The following is a 22,645-nucleotide window of genomic DNA, read 5'->3' as shown; positions in this document are numbered from 1 at the left end:
TGAAGCATTAAAGAGCTCTTTGTGTGCTGTAACCATTCTACGTTTCTCTGATTAAGTTAGAAAAAGATAATAGACTGAATAAACCAATACAAGAACTGCTTAGGGGAGTTGAAAATAGGGAAACAGAATCATTACCAATAGCTGTCTTCCAAAAACAAACCAAAAAGTTCAAAACAAAATGGGAGCAAAGGCCATAGTCTGAGACTGTTGTACTCAAGTTGAGTCCAAAATGCTATTGAATGTCTAAATGAGAAAAGAGGTAATACTCTTTGAGCTCTTGTTGAGCTTCATTGGAATAGTGTAGGATGCCAAGGCCAGTGTACAATTAATTAAAGTAGAGGTAATTGGAGCTCTGCCAATGCCTGTTTTGTAACCAAATCTGCACGATTCACAAAAAGTTTGTCTGAAATCACACAAAAGTCTCAAGATGCAAATACATACTTTTCCAGTGAAAGATCCAGAGGATATTCATGACCTACTGGTATGTATTAATTATTAGAAGAATGAAAATTAAAATTAATACAGAAATGCAGGAAATGGGTTTGACACGATTGAGGGTCCTGTCAACAGCAGTGAGAGGAATCTGTGGTTGACAAGAAAGAAAGGCATCCTAAATAGGATGAAAGTTGTGACTATACGTTGAAATGTCCAGAGCATTAAAATACCAATGCATGTAATTTCATTTTGTATGTTGTACAGTTCCTACTTTAGGCAGCAGATGGTCAATTATTTCAAGCAACAAATAATTCCAATGTAGTGTTTCAAATGTGTATGTTTATACAACTCTCTGACTCTGTCCAGATCAGTAAGTATCATTACAGTCATTTGGCATCTTGTCACTGTATACTCGAAAACATAATTACCTTCTAATGAAGACTTTATGTATTTAGTTCTTCCTGTCTAGTTCTTTGAGAATAAAAAAAAACAGATTTGGCTCTCGTTAATTGGAAGATATGTTTGTTCTCACCTTCCTGACCCATGGCACATTTTGAAATGGCCTTTGTGTACAACACTTCTCATTATATTAGTTTAATTGGTATGGCAATTAATCTGCTCAGCTGTGAAAGAAATTTACAGCATGCTGTGAGTAGCTTTGTCTCCATCGGGGTGATATTGTGATGGCTATGTTTATGTGACACTCTGATAAACAATAAAACTGCCACCAATGACTGTGATCAATATTGAAAATTTAAGGACATGTTACTAGTAATGAAAGTGAACCACATAGCCTTTTGTTTAATGTGAATCATTTTTTGCAACTGCCGCAAAATAAAGCCGATCTTCTTTCTTTAGTTTTATTGTGAATAAATGTTATTAAGTTCCTGATTGTGAATTTATTTTGCATAATACTAATGCTTTATTCTAAAGTGTTTCTTATTAATAGCGTGGGCTTTAGTATTTGGTTTGTATTGACTTATCAGGAGAACGATTGGTGGCAGGCTAGTGAATAGTTTTAATAATCTTACGTCTATGACAAATGTGATAAATATAATTGACTTAGACCAGTATATTGTTCAAAAATGCTGCTGAGCATAATTCACTTTCCCCTATGTTCCTGAAATAATGTTGTTTGGTTACAACAAATATATTTTACTGTTATCCACACTAGTAGCTCCAAGCTCTCTGTGCATCTGGCTGAATTCTTCTGATGAGTTGGAAGTTGTGCTGCCAGGGATGAAACTGGGAGCCAGCTCCATTCTGGCAGGTGCCAGGACCTGAAGTAGCATTTTGCCGTTGACAGCCATTTAATTGGCAGCTGCGGGGGCCACCGTTGAAGTAAGGATGATGACTTGGCCTGAGGATCAGCCAACTCAATCAGAAGGCTGGCAGATTTGTGGTCTCAGCAGTGACACCACTAGCAGTGACACCACTAGCAGTGACACCACTAGCAGTGAGTGGTGCTGATGGTGCATCATGTGGGCAGCAACATCCTGAATGTCAGTTTTCGGGGTCTGGGATGTTGTAAACGGAGACAGTCTTTGGTGCAGAGGCAGACATTGCCATCAGGGGATTTCTTCATGTGTCACGGAGTGCTTTTTAAGAAGGGCTACCCCAGGAGGCTGCCTGAATTTATCTGGTGGTTTCCCCACTTGGTAGTTAGCCAACTTGATGCAGCCAAAATATCCATGAGGCAAAGGCCCAGTTACCCAACAGGCAGTTGCTCCACTAAGATTCCTGCCACTGGCAATATACCAAGGTGACAAGACAATGTCAGGTTCCCATCCTACAACAGGTTGTCAGTCTCCATGCCTTACAGCCCATTACCAATGAGCTGGGAAAAATCTGCCATCTTTTTGTCATTCCTCTTCTATTTTCACCTCTGTGCTAATGGCCTTCTATGTTGTTTGAAAGAAGTTCAATGCAACTTTGGGAGCAGCAATCTGTTAGGCACCTTGAAACCTTTTTATTTCTATATTAAATTAAATAACTGTAATCCCCACTTTGTTTTGGCAGGGTAATTCATACAAGTTAATTGTGGATGAGGATAGCGTTGTGGCCCAAACCTAATTCACCCGTCCACTAAGGAGGACGTTTTAGATGTTGTAGGATCTGATGCTTTTCTAAACTTAAGAATTGTCTATAGCTTTCCTTCTAGACTATAAAGCTAAACTCTTTACCTCCTTTGAATTCAAAGTTTTCATACTGAGGTCTTGTCGTATTCTCTGTAATGTCTCCAGTACTTTTTTCTTGGCAGCCAAAATTGGATGAAGTACTTAAGTTGTGGTTTGACTAGAAAACGCATAGTTTCAGTAATACCTAACCTGAGATATTCCATTGCTTTGCTTATGTCATTCAGCATGCTATTACCTTGTTGCATACCATTGGAAAGTTAATGGAAATTCCATAAATAGTAGACCTCCTTAGCTATTACAACCTCATTTATTGAATATATATGGTGGACTGAATCTTTGACTGTTTTGCCTAATTGCAAGTTGCATTGAGTTTTCTGGAGAGATTCTTGCCATGAGGTACAGCGGGATTTTGCACCGTCCTGGGAGGCTCTGAATGAGTGAGTGCGATGGCAGTGAGTGAAGAATCCAGAGATTCAGCCTGGTCCAGTTCATAAACTGATTGCATGTCCCTCAGTGCACAGTGTCCTTGCAGCAGCATTACATTGATAGTTGCCGTGGCAGCACAAGGTACAGCTTTGAAGTACAGAAGTATAATGTAAGTAGACCAGAGATATGCCAAATCATTCTGAAATTTCTGAAGAAGGGTCTAGGCCCGAAACGTCAGCCTTCCTGCTCTCCTCTGATGCTGCTTGGCCTGCTGTGTTCATCCAGCTCTACACCTTGTTTGCTCTAGTTTCCATGTTGGGTTTTCTTGACATTCAGCTGTTTAGTGCGTTTGGTATGATAGGGTTGGGTGATGTGCTCATTAGAGCTGATTAGCTGCTGGTAAATAAATGTTACATCTAAAAAGTTAGTAGGTAATGGACAGAACTGATGTCAATTTTTATATATTTATTTATTTAAATTTTGCATTGCAAGCAGTGAGCATAGTTTTGTGCATCACAGGATTCGCTGTGACACAGCCCATAGCATTCAGCTTTACTAGAGATGAACATATGGCATCATGACAATGATTTCAACTCCCGGCATAAATTCAGTCGATACCTATTTATGATTATTCAAGTAGATCAGCAGTTAATGCACATTGTCTGGAGAGAACTGGAGTCTATCCTTACACAATTCTGTATTTATTTATAATGTATATATTGCAAGCAGAGGAGATGTCATTACAGAATTGGCATACTGGAAGAGGGAGCAGAACATATAACTGGTGGAGCACGAGAATTCCTGCATCTGTTGAGTCCCACAGAGGGGATAATTCCCTGTGTCAAGGAACCAGATGTGACACAGCATCTGGGGTCATGGGAGATGGTTTTGTGTCACTGCCTTACAATTAACATACAACTAACAGTGGAAGCAGTGAAAGGTAAGTATGGGTTTGGCATCATTGGAATATTTATGGGAATGAGGAGATTTATCTGGATATTAAGTGTGAACTGCTGATGGTAAGTAATGGAGGTACATCAAAGGGCAAAATATTTTAATTTGAGGGATTTCTTTGAGATTTTCTCGAGGGCTACTTTTTCAAATTTGGGGACTAGTATTGGTTTGCAGGAGCGCCTTTCTCATTCTCCCTAATTAATGTATTAAGTGATCCAGTCATGGAGTAATAATGCCTTCTGTATTTGTGTTGACTACAGGCAATTTACATAGAAGCAAAAGTAGAAAAAATAATCAGCAACCTCAATAACCTCTATTAATGTCAAAGTCACAACATGCAAGTAAAACATTAATTTCCTAGACATCATACAATTTAAATTAGTGACAGACAACAGTCATAAATTAACAACAAAAATTTTTTCAAGATAACTGACACAGTTCCACACATAAAAAGCCATCGCCCTAAATCCACATTTTGCTGTCTATTGAGGACACAGCTGTGTTTTTGCATTGCAAATATAAAACACTTTAACCAGACAACTACAAGCTTTCTTACTGCATTTCTAATCTCAATCCCAGATTTAATTTTAACAATTGACGCACCACAAAGGGCAGAATTCTTCCAATCCCCGAACAGTGTGGGCAATGACAAGTCAATTGGGAAAATGTGACTTGAATGGAAAATGAGATCCCCAGGTTTGAGAAAAAATGTTTGATTTTTCACTCAAGGTTTTAACGTCAAATGGGAATATCACTAGTGAGAAGTGAGGGACTTTTTTGCATGCATCAACATTTCATTATAACCTAATCGACCTCATTTATATGCAGTTTACTATTTTCACAGGCAGTGGAGAGAAACTAGATAGTAACAATTCCTAAGATGAAAATCAGATGGTGTATCTGGCAGCTGTAATCCAATGGTGTCATCTCTGGGTGTCTACCTTAGCCAGCATTCCCCAACAGTCAATAGTACACTCTGTGACAGACTCTGCCTGTCTGCCCTGTACATCCATGGAGGTTGGACAAGCACCAACCTCACCACATCATTATGGCAGGGGAGACACCATGATTATGATGGTGGTTCTCCCAGGACAGATCAAGCTAAGAACCTTCATCATCATCAGAAGGCCTCAAGACCATCGCTGGATCATGATTGCAAGCAGAACTTAGAGGATTGTTGGTTAATCTGAGCTGCAATTGGAGGATCTTTATGCTGGCTTTGGCCTAGCGCCAATGCAGTGACCAGCCAACCAGAGCTATGGTCTCTGCTTGTGCCCGCGCCCCAGGCCAGGGGTCCATAATACAGTTAAGGTGACTGCAAAGAAGGTAGAGGAAGAATCATCAATCGACCGGACCAACATAGTAGACCCATTCAGTGTCTGGAGCAGCAAGTGGAAGGTCAAGGTAACCCTGAAGATGGACGCTAGTGGGAACACCCTCAACCCACTCTCCAGCTTCATGATCAGAGGGAGCCGAAGCTACCTGACATACACAAGGCAGCCTAGAGTGTGCCAGCCTGCTGGAGGTTAGGACACATGGCAGCAGATGCAAAGTGACCCTCTGCAGGAACTGCAAGCAGGAGGGCCAGCTGACTAAGGATTGCAGAGAGTCCAAGAGCTGCAACCTGTCTTTGGAAGCAGGCCACTTGTACAAGGCCTGCCAGGGATAGGATGGGTGCCACATACACTCAGATGGCTGGAAATGGCAATGCGAGCTGTGGGCACCCAAAACACAGTAAGGTGCCACCCTCTAGCAAGAAAACTGAATTGACAGGCACCGAGAAGGAGGGACAGGTCAAAGAGGAGGAAAAGGTAGCCAGCGCGAAGGCACAGCAACTGACCCAACTTCTAACTGAACGAACAGAGTCAATGGAGGAGGAGGAAGCAAAGGTGGGGGGACAGTGGATACCAATGAGAAACAATCAGAAAAAGAAAACACGTCAGGCACCTCCCCCAATCCAAAACAGCAAAACAGAAAGAAGCAGTTGCATGATGGACACACCAACAGCTCCTCTGATGATGAAGATGTGCAGTGTGGTGACCACCAACAAAAAAAGCACAGTACCACAGGAAAGAAGAGAAGAGCAACCCCCAACCTGGAAATGCCAGACGTCATGAGGAGCACGGTGAAGCCCAAACTCAAGCCATCAGAAATCCAGGGGGTACCCACTGCACCACAGCTCCAGGCAACCAGGAGCAGCGATGCTCCGAATCAGGAGCAGAGCATGATGGTCTCTCTGTCTGACTCAGGACCAGACCTTCCTGGCTTCGTTCTCGCCCCGATAACACTGGAGCAGGGCAGTCCTTCAGGGAGGAACAGGGTGGCTACTTAAGTGCTGAGAGTGCCCAACAGTTCGCTCACACCACGGGCATGCAGGGTGTTCCCCAGTGACATGACTGCTGGTGAACAGACATTGGGTCTATAAACTTTCAAAATGGGTTTTAAAATTGCCAGTATTAACGTGCATAATGTTGAGTCTATTACAAAATGTATTTCCACATTGGCTTACCTGACCAACATTAAAGCAGATTTCCTGTTTCTGCAGGAGTGTGGGATACCACACCTCAGCAGCTACAGGAAATGGTCCAGCTTGTGGGCCCATGGGCCTTCAATTTGGTCAGGGGGAAATTATTGTCGTTCCTGTGGTCTAGGTATTCTGCTGCAAGGAGACAACTTCACTATCTTTGAGGTTAAGGAGATGGCACCTCCTTGTAGAAGACGTTATGTACAGAAAAGCTCCCCACAGTCTAATTAACGTGTATGTTCCAGTGGTAAAGAGTGAGCACTGGCCATCCTGCAGCAGCTCCCACTGCTACTAGCAATGTCCAGGCCAGTCATTCTGGCCGGAGACTTCAACTGCATCATCAATGGGGTTGGGTGATCCAGAAAGGCTAACAGCAAACCAAATGCCATGTCCAGATTCCTGATGGAATTGGTTAAGGTTGCCAAGCTGCACGACGTCTTCAGCACGGCTGCAGATGGAGCACAGTGTGGATACATCTGATCGCAGCCAGATGTGTCTGTCTGCTCAAGGATAGATTTCCTGTTTGTGTCCCCCACGTTCTCGGTCAGATGTCAAGCCGGTATTCTTCTCTGACCACTGCTTCCTGCTGACGAACTATCACCTACAGAATGATTAGTGGGCAGGTAAGGGAATGTGGAAGCTGAATGTGAAACTGTGGGCCCCAGAAAAGAATAGAATGGAATCCCTGCAGAGTAGAAATAGGCCCTTTGGCCCAATAAGTCCACACTGACCCTCAGAACACCCACCCAAACCCATTCCCCTATAACCCACCTAATCTACACATCCCTGAACACTATGGGCAATTTATCATAGCCAATCCACCTAGCTTGCACATCTTTGGACTGCAGGAGGAAACCGGAGCACCGGGAGGAAACTCATGCAGACACGGGGAGAACGTGCAAACTCCACATAGACAGTCGCCCAAGGGTGGAATTGAACCCAGGTCCCTGGTGCTGTGAGGCAGCAGTGCTAACCACTGCGCTGCCCCAACATTGAGGAGCTCAAAAAGGATTACACAGGTTAGAGAACTGTGAAGCCCCTCTTTGAATCTCCAGCCATCTGGTGGGAAACTGTCAAGTGGAACATCAAGAGGTTCTTTATCCTCAAGGGTGTTCAGAAGATGAGAGAGAGAGACTAGAAGAACTGTACAAACTCCAGAAAAGCATGCAGAACCTACTCCTGCTCCAGACAATGGGTGTCAATGTTACGAAGATGTCCAGAAGGTGAAGAGCTAGAAAGCCTCATTCTTGCCTCAGAGGCCTCCAAGATGATCTTAGAGTCCAGGGTCTGCACCGTGGAACAGGATGAGATATATTCGCATTTCTTCTTCCAAAAGGTGCACAAGGAGAGCTTTGTGCTCAATAGCCTGAAGGAAGAAGATGACTCGGTAACGTCATCTTATTTTGACATTCTGACGATCAGCAAATCTTTTTATGCCAGACTGTGACACGAAGCCCACAGACAGCACGGCGTCCCAGTCATTCCTATCCTCTATTACGGAGGTCTGAGATGACAGCATAGGGGAGAGGCTGGACAAATTGTTATCTCTGGATGAGCTGACCAAGGCCTGCAAGCCCTTTGAAAAAAATAAAAGTCCCGGAAGCAATGGCCTATCAGTCAAGTTGTATTCAGCTTTAAGAATTGATCTGCCAAGACCTGCTGGAGATGTATGACAGTATGCTTCTATTAGGTAGCGTGTATGAACCCATGAGGAAAGATATCATCACCCTCATCTACAAGCAGAAGGGGGAGAGGAAGGAAATTCGAAATTAGTGACGAATTCCACTGTTTGATGTGGATTATGAAATCCTGTCTAAGGTCATCGCCAATCGGTTCAGGTCTGCCCTGGGATCAGTGATTCGCCCCGACCAAACCTGTGCTGTACCGGGCAGGGCGATCTCTGAGAGCCTCGTGCTCCTCAGGGATATGATCGCCTATGTGCAGGAGTGGGGGTGGACACCTGCCTTATCAGCCAAGACCAGGAGAAGGCCTTTAACAGGATATCGCACACCTACATGTGGGATGTACTGTCCAAAATGGACTTTGGGGAGAGAATCTGCAATTGGATCCAACTGCTCTACACCAACATCGTTAGTACAGTCTCAATCAATGGGTGGGAATCAGAAAGCTCCCCGATCAGGTCTGGAGTCGGGCAGGGCTGCCCACTCTCTCCTGCCTTGTTTATAAGTTTTGTAGAGCTTTTTGCTGAGTCCATCAGGAAGGATGTGAGCCTGAGAGGGGTGACTATTCCAGGCAGCAGAGGCTTCAGTCAAAGCCTCTCTGTGCATGGACGATGTCGCCGTTTTCTGCTCAGATCCACAATCTGTGTGCAGACTCATAAGCATCTGCAACCCATTGAAACTTGCCTCGGGAGCCAAGGTAAAGTGAGGCAGAAGTGAGGCCATGTTCTTTGGGAACTGGGCTGACCAATCCTTTATCCCCTTCATCATCAGGACGATTACCTGAAGGTGCTGGGAATATAGTTCAGAGGGGCAAGGACATGTGCAAAATCTTGGGAGGAGCGTATCGTCAAGGTGATGCAGAAACTGGGCTTTTAGGAGCACCGCTCCCTCTATTGCAGGTATAAACCTGATCATCACGTCTGAGCATTCTCTCTGTCGTTGTACATGGCGCAGGTCTGGCCCATTTCCTCAACCTGCGCCGTTGCAGTCACTCGAGTCATCTTCCACTTCATTTGGAGGTCTAAGATGGTCTGTGTCCACAGGTACATCATGTACAAAACTCTGGATAAGTGAGTGAAGAAAGTACCCAATGCTGCCCTCATCCTGATGGCCACCTTTGTGTTGGTGATGTCAAACTGTGTGTAGACCTTCGGTATGCAAACACCAAGTGTCACTATGTGCTGAGGTTCTACCTGTCCCTGGTGTTATGAAGGATCTGGCCTCATTGCTGCGGAACGCTCCAAGTAGTTGGACTGTCCCATATCACCTGTCCTTTGTGGAGAAATTTGCAAAGACAAACACCTTTGACTATAAGTCCATCAGGAAGTGGTCAGCACATAGTGCCCTCGAGACCCTGCAGGAAAAGGAGAGGGTGGATTCTGTCGGGTTGTTCCCTCAGCAGTCTGTCAAAGCCATTCGGTAGAATACTTCATCACCAGAACTTTCCAACAAGCACCGAGACATCGCTTGGCTGGTGGTGAGAAGGGCACTACCTATGAGATCCTTCAGGTATACCCAGACTCTCTGTCACACAGTCCCCTCGAAGAGGCTGTGGGGGTAGGGTAGAGACTGTCATACATCTCCGGCTAGAATGTTTCTTTGCAAAGGAAGCCTGGAAAAAGATGCAGTGGTTTTTGTCAAAGTTTGGCCCGAGCAGCTCCATGATGCAGTACTCTGTGCTCTACAGTCTGTTGCATGGGACACACACGGAGACAAACATTGACTGCACCTGGAGGACCATCAGCTCGGTGAAAGATCCTCTTTGGTCTGCCCAAAACTTCTTGGTGTTTCAGGGCAAGGTGTCGACCTCAACCGTGTGTTTTCGACCAGCACATTCCAAGCTCCATGATGAGGGACCAGTGAAGCTTAGGGCAGCTACTGCCAAAGTGCAGTGGGGAAAGTCTAAAGTCTTTCTGCCGAAGTTAATTGGAGTCCGTTCAGTTATTGGACCCTCCTGGTGCATCAAATGTATGTAAATGTAGTCTTGTACAAGTAAAAAATGCCTTTGGTTTGTTTTCTGGATATGCTTCATATGCTACTATACAGAACTGAACTGCTCTGGTGACTATGTATGTATATCAAGATATTTTATGAATAAAGTATATTTTTGAAATAAAAAACAATTATGTGACATCTTGGACTCACTAATAATATAGATGACTATTTCAGTACCGCACTTTGCACCTCACCAATACGTTACGTTCCAATACAGCTTCCCCACCGCTTTCCCTGTGGGATGAGCTCCCATGTCATGCATCGGAACAAGGTGCATGTCCAGACTCTTAACTTGTTCTCTCAGCACTCACTTACTTTATGCTGACTTGGATGTTCACAGCATCTCTGTCTTACTTTGCCTTTTTGTACATTCCCGCTTATTTCAAAACTTACAGGCTCAGTTCTGTTTTGCCATTCCCTTTAGTGCTGACACAAAACCATGCAGTCTGACATGTTTGTCAATAATGAGTAGTCAAGGGGTGGACATGCTGCTGTTCGCTGTACTATGTCAATGTCACTCCTACGCCATGCACCAGGAGCTTCAAGAGCAAATATGCTGAAAGTGCTTCAACCATATGACCATATCTCAGAGTCTAAGGAGACGAGTCCTCCTCAAGTCAAGAGGCGCTCTCATTCGTCAGGGGCTACTGCCACAGTCATTCAAAGGCATCAGCCAGTCTCACTCCCATGTTTTGAACACAGTCAGTCAGCTGCTTGGGGAATTCTTGGTCAGGAATTCCATATTATTACAGACCAGAGGGTGAGCCGCTGTCAGTCCTACAAATCCCCAGTATAACCAATCTGGGCATTAGCACTAGGTCTGTTGGAGAGCTGCACAGAGTTCAGTTTCTCCCACTCTGTTTCTTGATCTTTGTATTTCTCATCTGCTTCTCACAATCTGCTTCACAGTCTGTGGTCTGGTCACTTTGGCCCCTACCCCTACCTACTTGGCATCCTATCCACCTGGCAGCCTCCCCTAGCACACGACTGAATGGCCTACTCCTGTTCCTTTGTACTTACCCAGCTGGCACCCCACTTTCCTGCCATCCTAGCCCCTTACCTATCTCACACCCTGGCCTCCTGACACCTTAATCTCACTCTCACCTTATGTACATAGCTTTTGACAACTGTTCTGGATCTTTGCATTTCAGAATACAGCAGCTAACTGCTTGAAAAGGGAGTGTGGTTTGCTTTTCCCAACAGTTCAGAGCTTTGAGAGAACTGTCAGAACAGAAGTATAGCTCCGCATTTCTGAAGAAACCCTGATTGGAATCTCCTGTCAGAAATGTAGAGTTCTATCCCTTTGTAAGAAAGAAGGGGCAGAGAGAAAATCTGCATGAAATTGCCACTCCTCAGAAAATCGGGCCCATGTGTTTTTAGTATTTTGCATGAGATGATGGAGTGACAAGGTTTTGCTTACATCATCCCGAAATTACATTAAATTAATTTTGTACAAAGCACTCCATCTCAAAATTTACAAGTGTATTGTTTATCTAGAGTCCATCAGTTATCGTAGCTAAAATTTTCTTTAAATTTTACGCAACATTTAATTTTAAATAAACACAAACAGCTTCATTTTTCAGATGCAAAATTAGTTATTTTAATACCTTAGAAGGGGTGAGAAGAATTTTTAAAAACATGCAACATGCAAAAAGGGCCATACGAGATAGCAAATGCTGTTCATTTTAAATTGTTTTTCAATCTCTTGTGGAACCTGGGCGTCGCTGACAGGCCAGCATTTATTGCCTGTCCCTAGTTGCTCTTGAAAATTTTAATTGTTTAATTTTAGCCAGAGTATAATTCTGTAGCATTATATCCATTTTCAGTATTGTTGATAAATAGGAAGAATACGAGCTATAACATCACAACAGGGAAATGCAGAAAGAAGCCAAGTATTAAAGATAGAGCAATAAATACTAATATCATTCACAGACTAGAAAGTTGACTTGTTTCTTAGTTTAAAAGCAATTCTTTATTGGTTCAGGGATGAGTGGAATTTTCCAGCACTATTCAAAATTTGATAGATTTCAATTGCAAGGAAGATTAAGTTTTTAGTCAGTGTACCATGGCACCTTGGCACAGCAAAAATATTTTAAATCTCTTGCTCCATGATTTTTCTTTCAAGGACAGAATTGCTATGGGTCTGTTAATTTAGAAATTGTGCAACTTGATGTGGATGATCAATTTTTAGTGAATTTCAGTCCACAGCAAGGTCAATACTTTGAAGAAAAGCAACAACTTTCTCGATTGGTCAATAATCTCAGAAAAGATCTGAAATCAGAAATCTGTGTAGAGTGATAAGAGCCCATGTTAACAATATTTTGTAAATTTCACATTTTTCTCTTCCTTCTAGGTTTTATTGATTTTCTTGTCAGCCAGCACTCAGTCGCCAAGGCTCTCCGGGATGTTCTGGTCTTTAAAATAGTACCAATGCTTAATCCTGATGGAGTATTTTTGGGTAACTATAGGTGAGTAAAATCATTAAATTTTGTATTTTAAAGATAGCACTTCTCATTTTAACATATTATTGACATGTTGCTGTGTTTGAAATTGACAAAACTGTACATTTTATGAGATGTTCAAACTCGGCAAGTTTAATATTATTGCAAACCTGAAACTATTCCTCCACTAGCCCTCTTTTTGGAGTATAAACCAGGTACCAAGGTTCAATCTGAATCCAAAGGAGAGAGATACTATATCCCTTGGGCAGTCTCGTTTAGCTTGTTTCACGTGTCACATTGAGCTCGAATGCAATGCTTCCATTTACTTTGTGACTCTAAGGTTAGTGCAAAGGTAAACAGTTTTACGGTGGCACTACAGTTATATTGTGAATGAACTCACAAATATATTGCTTTCACTTTTAACTTTTGGATACTTACTTTTCAAATGACAGGCAGAATTTAATGGCTCACTCCAGGAGTAGGTTGCTATATAGGATCAGTAAAAGATAGGGTTGTAAGCTCATTATTTTCCCAACTTCCCACAGTGAAGCCTGGGCCAGTAAAGTTGAGGTCAGCCTTCTGATGCCGAAGTCAACTCAGGTGCCTATTAATGGCCACAGCGACCACTGTGGTTTTTCTACCAATGACAGACGGATATGGGGCTGGCCATCAGGTAAACCTTTAAAAAGCCTTGTTTCCTTGTATTTGGTTCTGGGAGTTGAGGGTTAAATAGATTCAGACTTGCCAGGCCTAGAGGCAGGCCTGAAGAACCACTGCCATTTACTGAAGCATGAGCCTTGTTTATGATGATGAATGGAAGGTACTGAAGCCTTCACACCTCACAACTCCTTAACCCTCCATATGCCACTCCAGGCCTTCATGTCCCAATGCACTGTAATGATCTAATCCTCCATGTCACCTTCTAATGCATTTACTCATTGCTTGTTGTGAGTGTACCATTGCCTATTCTAATGTTCTCCCTCAGTGTTGTCTACGTGATTGCAACAGGTGGATGATACCTTCTGACTTTCAATTAAGGAGACTGGAAGTGGCCCTGGGCCTGGTCAACATCAACCTGACATGAAGTGACAGAAAACAGCAAGTGTCTTGACACAGGAGCAGTGGTGAAAGCACGAATGATGTTATGCTCAGAAAGAACAACAGCTACATCCTCGAATATCATCAACCTTGGAGCAGATATTCCAGGACTACCAGCAGTGTAGGCATCACCCTTGAGTACTGAGATCATTGACTGTGATGGCAAAAGTTGCAACTTACATGGCAGAAACACTGGACCTCATAACCTTCCAATAAGGCATTGGGTACATCTTCTTACATTGTAGTGGACGCTGACACAGCATCTATCAGATGTTGCATCACTGCTTGAACCACTAGTGTTGTCATAGAGATGGCATCACTTCTGCACTGGAAAGGATGAGCTGTAAGCTCAGCTCATGCACTTACCATGTTGGAGCATTCTGTTTTTACATTTACACTTGTATACAAATGCAAAGCATTACTGATTATTGTATCCCAAAGGGATATATATATATCGGCTTTCAATTTCCTGATGTGTATGACTAGTGTACAAGTCTTCCTTTTATAAAAGCATCCCAAAAGTCCCAAGCTAATTGTGAGCTGTTAGGTTTGATGACTAATGTGTCTTTTAGAAAGCCAGAATATGTCCTGGTCTCTGAAAGATGGCCAAGATAAATGTGGTCACATTTTGGCGAATTTTATAGCGTTGTGTTTTAATGAATCTCAGAAGTATTTCATTGCTTCTGAGATTGAACATAAAGGTGGACAAAGCACAGCACTCTTCCAACTAGTCACCTACTTACCAAATGAACAGTAATGTCAGAATTTTATTACCACACTATAATGGTGCAACATTAAGGCATCTAATTCAGGGCAAGTGACATGCACCAAGCATACAAAAGATATGAAATGTGAATTACAAACTCACATTACCAGTTGCTGGATAGGACCTTAATGATTTCATAGTCCCTGCTGCAGCCAACAGATAAATTTGATCAACCATATTGTGAATAAAAATAATATGCTTAATTAGAGATTAATTTTGCTTCAGCTATAATTGATAATGTTCTCAAGCTGTGTTTAATTTTACAAACTAAATGTTGAAATTCCAGCAGAAACATGTTATTGAACTGAATTCTTTACATTCTATCTATCTAATGTGATCTATGGGCTGCATAGCTCCAAATCTACTCTTATACTCTCGAATGTATCCTAATTATTTTTCTGGAGATCACTATTGTAAATTCTGTAGTGGAAAATCAGTGTCCTCTAGTTAGGATCTGCAATGCGCTGCCTGAGAGAGTGGTGGAAGCAGGATCAGTTGGGCATTTTTAAAAAGGAATTAGATCATTTTCCAAGAAAGGAAAACATTTGCAAGGACTACAGCGAAAGACATGGAATGGCACTAAGTGAAGTTGTTCCATCAGAGGACCAGCAACAAGCAAGTTGACCAAGTAGCTTCCTATGAACCTGTAGCGTTTACTGTCATTCCAGCAATTTCTGAGCCGTTCATCCAGAACATTTATTTCAAAATGCCCCTTTCATTTCCATAATTAATATATTTGATTATAAATTACAAGGAAAAAATCTTAAAACTTTTAATGTGATTTACTGTAATCTAATGTGATTTATTCCATAAAAATCTTATTGCCTTACAGGTTTCAAAACTAATATGATTTTCTGTGCAAACAAGTAGTTTGAAATAACTGGATATTCTGCACATTACAATGCAAAATGGATTTTTAAAAAAAAACAGTAGCAGACAGTATGTAAGATTTATGATGAGATATATGTCAAAATTCACAAGAAAACCCATTTCAAATATTTTACATTCATAAAGTGCAAATTAGCTCACGTTCTGGCCCTAAGAGCAAAAAAGGGCTCTTGTAGGCAAACTATCTTTTCCACAAACATAAAGATGAAATAACTATGAAATATGTGCAATTTGATCAATTGATATTTTGTCTTTACCCAAGATTCGAAAGCGCCAAGCATTTTGCAAAACCGTTACAACAGACATTGGAGAGTACACTGTCACTTTCTCGTCCAACCAATCCATTGGTCACAAAATGAATTTAAATGTTTTACCCAGTTACCATTATGACCAATTATACTTTATTTATATTCAATTTAGAGTTTTTAAAAAATGTTTTTTAATAATTTGCAATTTGTGATTTATTATGAAAACAAACATTATTTGTCAAAAATGTAACGATGATCATTGCACTGTAGGACATATAAAGGCATAAATATCCATCCTTCTAAATTGCACACACATTTGAAAATAAAACATTTAGCCCAAAATTATTTGTTCATGATGGAGAAAAGGTTAAGGTCTGAAATGTTCAAGATAATTTTCATTTGGTGTTTGGTGTCCTTGCTGACATAGCTGGGTGTCATTTGTTATGAAATAGATTCATATTCAATAATATTTTGGATTGTGAAAAATTGATCTGTTTCATGTTCTGTGTGGATGTGGGCTGGTTTGAAAATGTCACTGTAAAGCCTTTAGATGTTTAAACCATGTTTTAAATAAGGCTTCTTGGAAATCATGTGACTTATGATAATTACTTATTTTGTTGAAGATCATTCTGAGGCATCTTCATCACTGCTTTGGGCTTTGAAAGTAGTGAAAAGCTTTGTATCTAGTGAAAAGAAGGCAGTTGAAGAGGAAGAACTTCCCAGTTTAGTTTCACTGTTTCCGAAATAGAGATCAAGATGAAACCTGATTACTGTGAGATCAAAATGAAACCTGACTGTTATCCTGGAAAAGTGACTGACAGAACTTCTCAATATCGTATTTCCTGAGAAAGCTGCATCTGCCAAGACGCCAGAGACAACTGTACAGGATTAGTTTCTTAGCCACACAGAACGACAGATTTCAGAATATTCTACGCCTTTTCCTATTTTGCAATCAAGAATAACCACCATTGGATATTTTGTTTTGCAGCCCATGGAATAATGATACTACAATGGCAGTGCACTCCTCCAAGCTTTCATAACACACTAAACACAGGCAATTGTTACTAGGGCCTTTGTAGCTGCAATTCATTTGGCACTCATTGCGAATTCAGAGACTTTTTAGAAGAACAGCTGTATCAGTGTTTCTGCTATCACACTGGATTATTCAAAAGGGTTTTCTCAGAAAAGCACAGGATGAACTAGGTAGGTTAATTCTCCCTTAGCAGGCTCTACCCCAACTGAACTCCAAATAAAATCCAAACAAACCTTAATGACTGACAGCCATAAACCCAAGAATGTGATTTTGAATAATTAAGACGAAGCAGTTAACTTGAACTATGAATTACATTCCAAAGTCTTTTTAGTGATCCCCTTTAAAAAATCAGCTGTCTCTTCAATCTTTTCAAATGAACAATTCACTAAAATTCTTCAAACATGAATCCTCAAGTAAACATTAATAATTGAGTGTCTTTATAAACTATGCAACAAGTTCCTGTTCAGACAAAATAGTATGTCTTAATGGAGATTGACAAAGGGAAGTGAATGTACCCTTTTCAAGACAAGATACTGACCCAACTCAATTGCACATTTCAATAAGGTGTGGAAGCTGCTGATTGACATTGTAATCAGTAAGTTTTCTCAAATGGTATTACATTATTTAAGATGAGCATATTAAAATTTAAAAGAAGCAAACTGTCACATGACAGGAGCAGAGTATTCATACGAAAAACATCCTTCTACTACCACTGCATTGACTGATGACATTGCTAGAAATTTTTTTACGCCATTCAAGTTGGGGACTGGGGATGGTTAACAGGCAAATAGCCAAGCAGTTAAAGTTAGGTCTAATTGTTCATAAGTTCAATGCAAAATGAAGATTCTACCTCATAAATGTGTGCTCCCTTATCAAGCATCTTACATAACAAGTTTTTAATATATAAGTGAAGTAATATTTCCTTAGATTGCTGTTTTATGGGTATGGCATATAGCTGAGCACTCAGACACATTTCTCGAGAGCAAGCACAGTGACATACAATATATATGAAAATGCATTCAGTTTCTTGAATAAGTAGAAATTGTTATTGGTAGTGTGGGTTATAGCTTTAATAAACCTTGATTTGGTCAAGAGTCTAAAGAGCTCCTATGATGCAGTAACAGGAAAGTCAATATCTATATGGCTTTCTTACACATCAGGAAATTACCAGTTTTATTGGCACAATCTGATACAAAAAGAAGTTGTGAGTCAAACCAGAACAAGTATATGGAGCAGAAGAGGCAGAAGAGTTGTATTGTAATGCAGAGATTAGGACAGTAGGATACTGGTGAAGTTTGAATATTTCGAAGAGAGTTCTAATGTAATATCACCGGCCTGTAAAATTAATCTTTTGGTCTCTTCATCAATGTTGAGTATTTCCAAGAATTTCTGTTTTGATTTTATATTATATCAAAGAAGAGAATTAGGTTGTTCTGGGGAAGCAGCTATTACATGTATGAATTGGAATAGGAATTAAGCCTGTTTAGCTGCAAAAGGAAGGGGATAGGATTTAAAGAATGCTGGGGAGAGAAGGAAGGCAATGTCTTTGAGACAGTGCAGGAGAATTACTAGAATGTTCTGAGGGATGAGGGACTTCAGTTATGTAGAGTAACTAAAGAGGCTGGATGTTTTTTCTCCTTCGAGAAAGTTGAGAAGAGATTTGATTGATGTGTTCTGAATCATTAATGCAGTGGTAAAAGGATCAGTAACTAGAGGACACATTTAAGGTGATTGGCAAAAGAAAATAGCAAACTCAGTTTTTAAATAAGTTGCTGTGATCTGAAATTCACTGCATGAAGGATTGTGTTATGTTGGTAGTTGGTAGTAGAGTGCTGCCTCTTCAACAGGATGGGTCAGGTGACTGGGGAGGGGAACTTTGAGTCAGTCCAGGTCCGACTGTATAGCTGCCAAGACATGTAATAAATTGCTTTTGGTGCAAGTTCAACTGCCTACATTGTGGTATTTTTATAATTTATGAATAGTCCTAAACATTATAGGTTGGTGAAGGCAGATTCAATATTCATTGACCAGAGACTTAACTGGACTCACCACATAAACACAGTGGCTACAAGAGCAGGCCAGAAGCTGGGAATACTGCAGCAAGTAACTCACCTCCTGACTCCTCAAAGCCTGTCCACCATCTACAAGGCACAAGTCAGGAATTCTCCCCACTTGCCTGGATGAGTGCAGCCCCAACAACGCTCAAGAAGCTTGACACCATCCAGGACAAAGCAGCCCGCTTGATTGGCACTACATCCACAAGCATCCACTCCCTCCACCACAAGTGCTCAGTAGCAGCAGTGTGTACTATCTACTGCAGAAATTCACCAAAGATCCTCAGACAGCACCTTCCAAGCTCACGACCACTTCCAGCTAGAAGGACAAGGGCAGCAGACACCGATGCCCCCATCCCACAAATGAATGAAATAAAATAATCAATAGTAGCATGTAAAAAGATAAATCTTGAAGTAGAAAACGATGCTGTATGACTAGGAGTAATTTGTTGTGATTAATTCACTGGGTGTTCCAAAGTACCAGCACAGGAACAGTGGGTTGAACAATCTCCTTTTGAGTTGTATCATTCTATGACATTGCATTGGGGTGGGGGGAGGGGCGATGGGAGATGGTATTATCGCTGGACTGTTAATCCAGAGACCAGATAACATTCTGGGGACCGGGTTCGAATCCTGCCTCAGCAGATGGTGGAATTTGAATTCAATAAATATCTGGAATTAAGAATCTAATGATAACCATGAATCCATTGCCAATTGTCGGAAAAACCCATCTGGTTCACAAGTGTCCTTTAGGGAAGGAAACTGCCATCCTTACCTGGTCTGGCCTACATGTGACTCCAGATCCACAGCAATGTGGTTGACTCTTAACTGCCCTGTGGGCGATTAGGGACAGGCAATAAACGCTGCCTAGCCAGCGACGCCCTCATCCCATGAATGAATAAAGGGAAAAAAAACATATGGGAACACCACCACCTCCAAGTTCCCCCCCAAGCCACTCACCATCCTGACTTGGAAATATATCATTGTTTCAACACTGTCGCTAGGTCAAAATCCTGGAATTCCGTCCCTAATGGCATTGTGCGTCAACCTACAGCAGGAGGACTGCAGTAGTTCAAGAAGGCAGCTCACCACCACCTTCTCAAGGGCAACTAGAGATGGGCAAGAAATGCTGGCCCAGCCAGTGACACCCACATCCCATGAATGAATAGAAAAAAAAATTCAATAGTAGCACGTGAGAAGATAAATCTTGAAGTAGAAAACGATGCTGTATGACAAGGAGTAATTAGTCGTGATTAATTCAGTAGCTGTACCACAGGAACAGTGGGTTGAATGGTTTCCTTTTGAGTTGTATCATTCTATGATTTTGCAATTTTTATGGCAAGCATGACAGCTACACACCAAAGTGTTAGCCACAAATATCCTTGGACAACTTATAGTGTAGCAATGTAACTTTGCCAAAAGTATAGAAAAAAATCCATCACAGAGGTCTCAGGGACTTGATCAGGGAAAAGAAGGACTGGTAGGAGACATACATGAGGCTAGTGTGCTCTTAACAGTCTCTGTAGCAATGTAGGTCATATTCTTGCAATATGTAAATAGAGTAATAATGCAGTCAATTTCATATTGTTTACTCAATAAGACTCTCCTGGTTAGAGCAGAAAGATGGCAATCCTGATCGATTGTCAGAGTACTTCAGGCTTGAAGAAACTCACACACAACAGGATTAAAAGAGTGAAGTAAAACAAACAAAAAGAACAATGTAAAAAATGATTTAAACCTCCAATTATAATTAAATTTTGAAGAAATAAGTATCTGCACCTTTTAAAAAAAGAAGTATTCAGTGCCAAAGTGGGTGTATCAAATTAATTAAGACCTACCACATTGTCAAACATTAATTTAAACTTGAATGGACAAACCCTCACATTTTTCTAGTGTTTATTTTTGGTTATCTAGTGAGCGAATACCTCAAATTAATGCCCTTCAATTTATGTGAATGCGATCCCTCTCTCTCAAAACCAAGCTCTGAGAGGAAGAGGGTAACACAGACAGCAACTTCCTGATTTCTGTGTTTGAGTGAGCATTTGTCATTACCTTCAGTTACTGACCAAGACACCCCTGATTAACGGTGAGCAGGGATAGCCTCAGTGCTGTCTGTTACAATGTTTTGTTCTGAATATCAGGCTGGGGTTAATGATACATGGTGAGGCTGGGAGTGGCAGGTATTACAGTATGGAGGTAGACAGCTGAACCAAAGCAGACTTTCTACCTCTGTATTCGCAACACAGTCAAATTAAACCATTAAAACCCTCAAATAGTCACTCCAATCAGACTTTTGAATAACCAATCCCTGTCTGTGACTCTATGACTTTGTGAATAATTAATTTTTAGACACCGGTTTTGTACCTTAAAGAATAAACAACATTTATTAAATTCAAACTAATATCAGCTGAGAGAAAATTAAATAACACGGTAAGCTGATTAACGTCTGTGCTTTAAACCCAAAATGTTTGTTTACAGCCCCATTCACACAAAAGACAGATAGACACACAAACACAGTTAAGGGATAAATAAAAGAAAATAACAAAACTAGCCAGATTAGTTAAATGTCCTTCATGATGTGTTGTTTACAGGCATAAATGTGGACTTCTTGTCTGTTTTTTCCTGAAACATTGATCAATGTCACTTTCACAGTTCACCCAGGGAAAGGCAGCAATACTTCTAATGCAGCTTTTTCTCTCTTTATGCCTCTGGAAGCTGGTGTATCAGATTAGGCAGGGAGCTTTCAAATCTTCATGTAGTCTCAGCAGCCTTCCAGAACCATCTCCCAGAAAACATAGCTCAAAAAAATCAACTTTAATTCTAGCTCCACCCCGACAGACTGATCGACTGTCCTCGAGGTCTCAGTCACCATTTGACAACTGCTTAATCGTAGTGTCTCCATTAGACTTACTGGAACCAATCCAGGTATTGACCTTGTTAAAAGCCAACTTCTGCTATGGTGTTTAAGTACAATGTTCTTCCTGAGAGTCACTGTGTCTATTAGAATCTTTTAATCAAGGCTCAGCATGCAATTAGCCTCCAGTCCTGACATCACAAACAAACTTGTTTGGGTCTATTCTTTTACTTTTAACCCAAATTCATAATTCAAATTTGATAAAAGAGTGGAATAAAAATAATGAAAAATCAGTGCTGGTTCTAATACAAGAGTGGCTGTAATATAAACAAAATACTGCAGATACTAGAAATCTGAAATTAAACAGAAAATGCTGTAGAAACGTACCAGATCTGGGAGCATCTGTGAAAAGTGAATACAGTAAATGTTTTGAGACTAATACTGAAGTCGATCTACTTCGTATGAAGGTCTCAGACTCTGTAGGTAAGTTATAGATTCAGAAGAGGAGTTACGGGGAAGTTAACAAAGAGAATATTAGAGTAAAATCTAACAGAAGATAGAGGAAGCTATTAGATTTATATAAGACAAGGTAAAGTAGGAATTCATAAGAATTTAATAGCATAAAAACTATGCGCGGAATTGTGATGCACAGAGACTGAAAGTTTGTGCTGTTTATTATAAATGATTACAGTATCCAGTCAGTGCTAACTGTATGAGTGAACACAGTTAGCGGTGTGAGGGGCTAGGACCAGTTAAAACCAGAAACAAAAACAGAAATTGTTGGAAAAGCTCAGCAGATCTGGCAGGATCTGTGGAGGAAAATCAGAGGTAACCTTTTGGGTCAAGGGACCCTTCCTTGACCTGAAACATTAACTCTGATTTCTCTCCACAGATCCTCCCAGACCTGCTGAACTCTTCTAGCAATTTCTGTTTTTGTTTCTGATTTAGAGCACCCACGTTTTTTCAGTTTTTACCAGTTAAAGCCACCCTGCTCTGCTTGAAGGGAGTTGCATTATGCCTGAAGCAGATGCTGGAGACCTATGTGAGCTGATGCTATCCAAGAATGATGGAAGAATGACACAACGTAGAACAAACTGGGCTCCAAAGTT

At 41.1% G+C, this 22,645-nt stretch overlaps 1 protein-coding gene across 1 annotated transcript in view; it reads left to right on the top strand.

Moving 5' to 3' along the window:
- The window catches only part of agbl4 (AGBL carboxypeptidase 4), a 690,087-nt gene that overhangs the window by 540,901 nt on the left and 126,541 nt on the right, over positions 1 to 22,645 (top strand). The window contains exon 8 of the mRNA XM_048602285.1: positions 12,508 to 12,622. Within this exon, the coding sequence (XP_048458242.1) occupies positions 12,508 to 12,622 (115 nt within the window). The remainder of the gene's footprint in view (positions 1 to 12,507; positions 12,623 to 22,645) is intronic.

Source organism: Rhincodon typus, chromosome 10 (assembly GCF_021869965.1).
Source record: "Rhincodon typus isolate 14 chromosome 10, sRhiTyp1.1, whole genome shotgun sequence".
Classification (NCBI taxonomy): domain Eukaryota; kingdom Metazoa; phylum Chordata; class Chondrichthyes; order Orectolobiformes; family Rhincodontidae; genus Rhincodon; species Rhincodon typus.
This window is presented reverse-complemented; position numbering and strand designations above follow the sequence as displayed.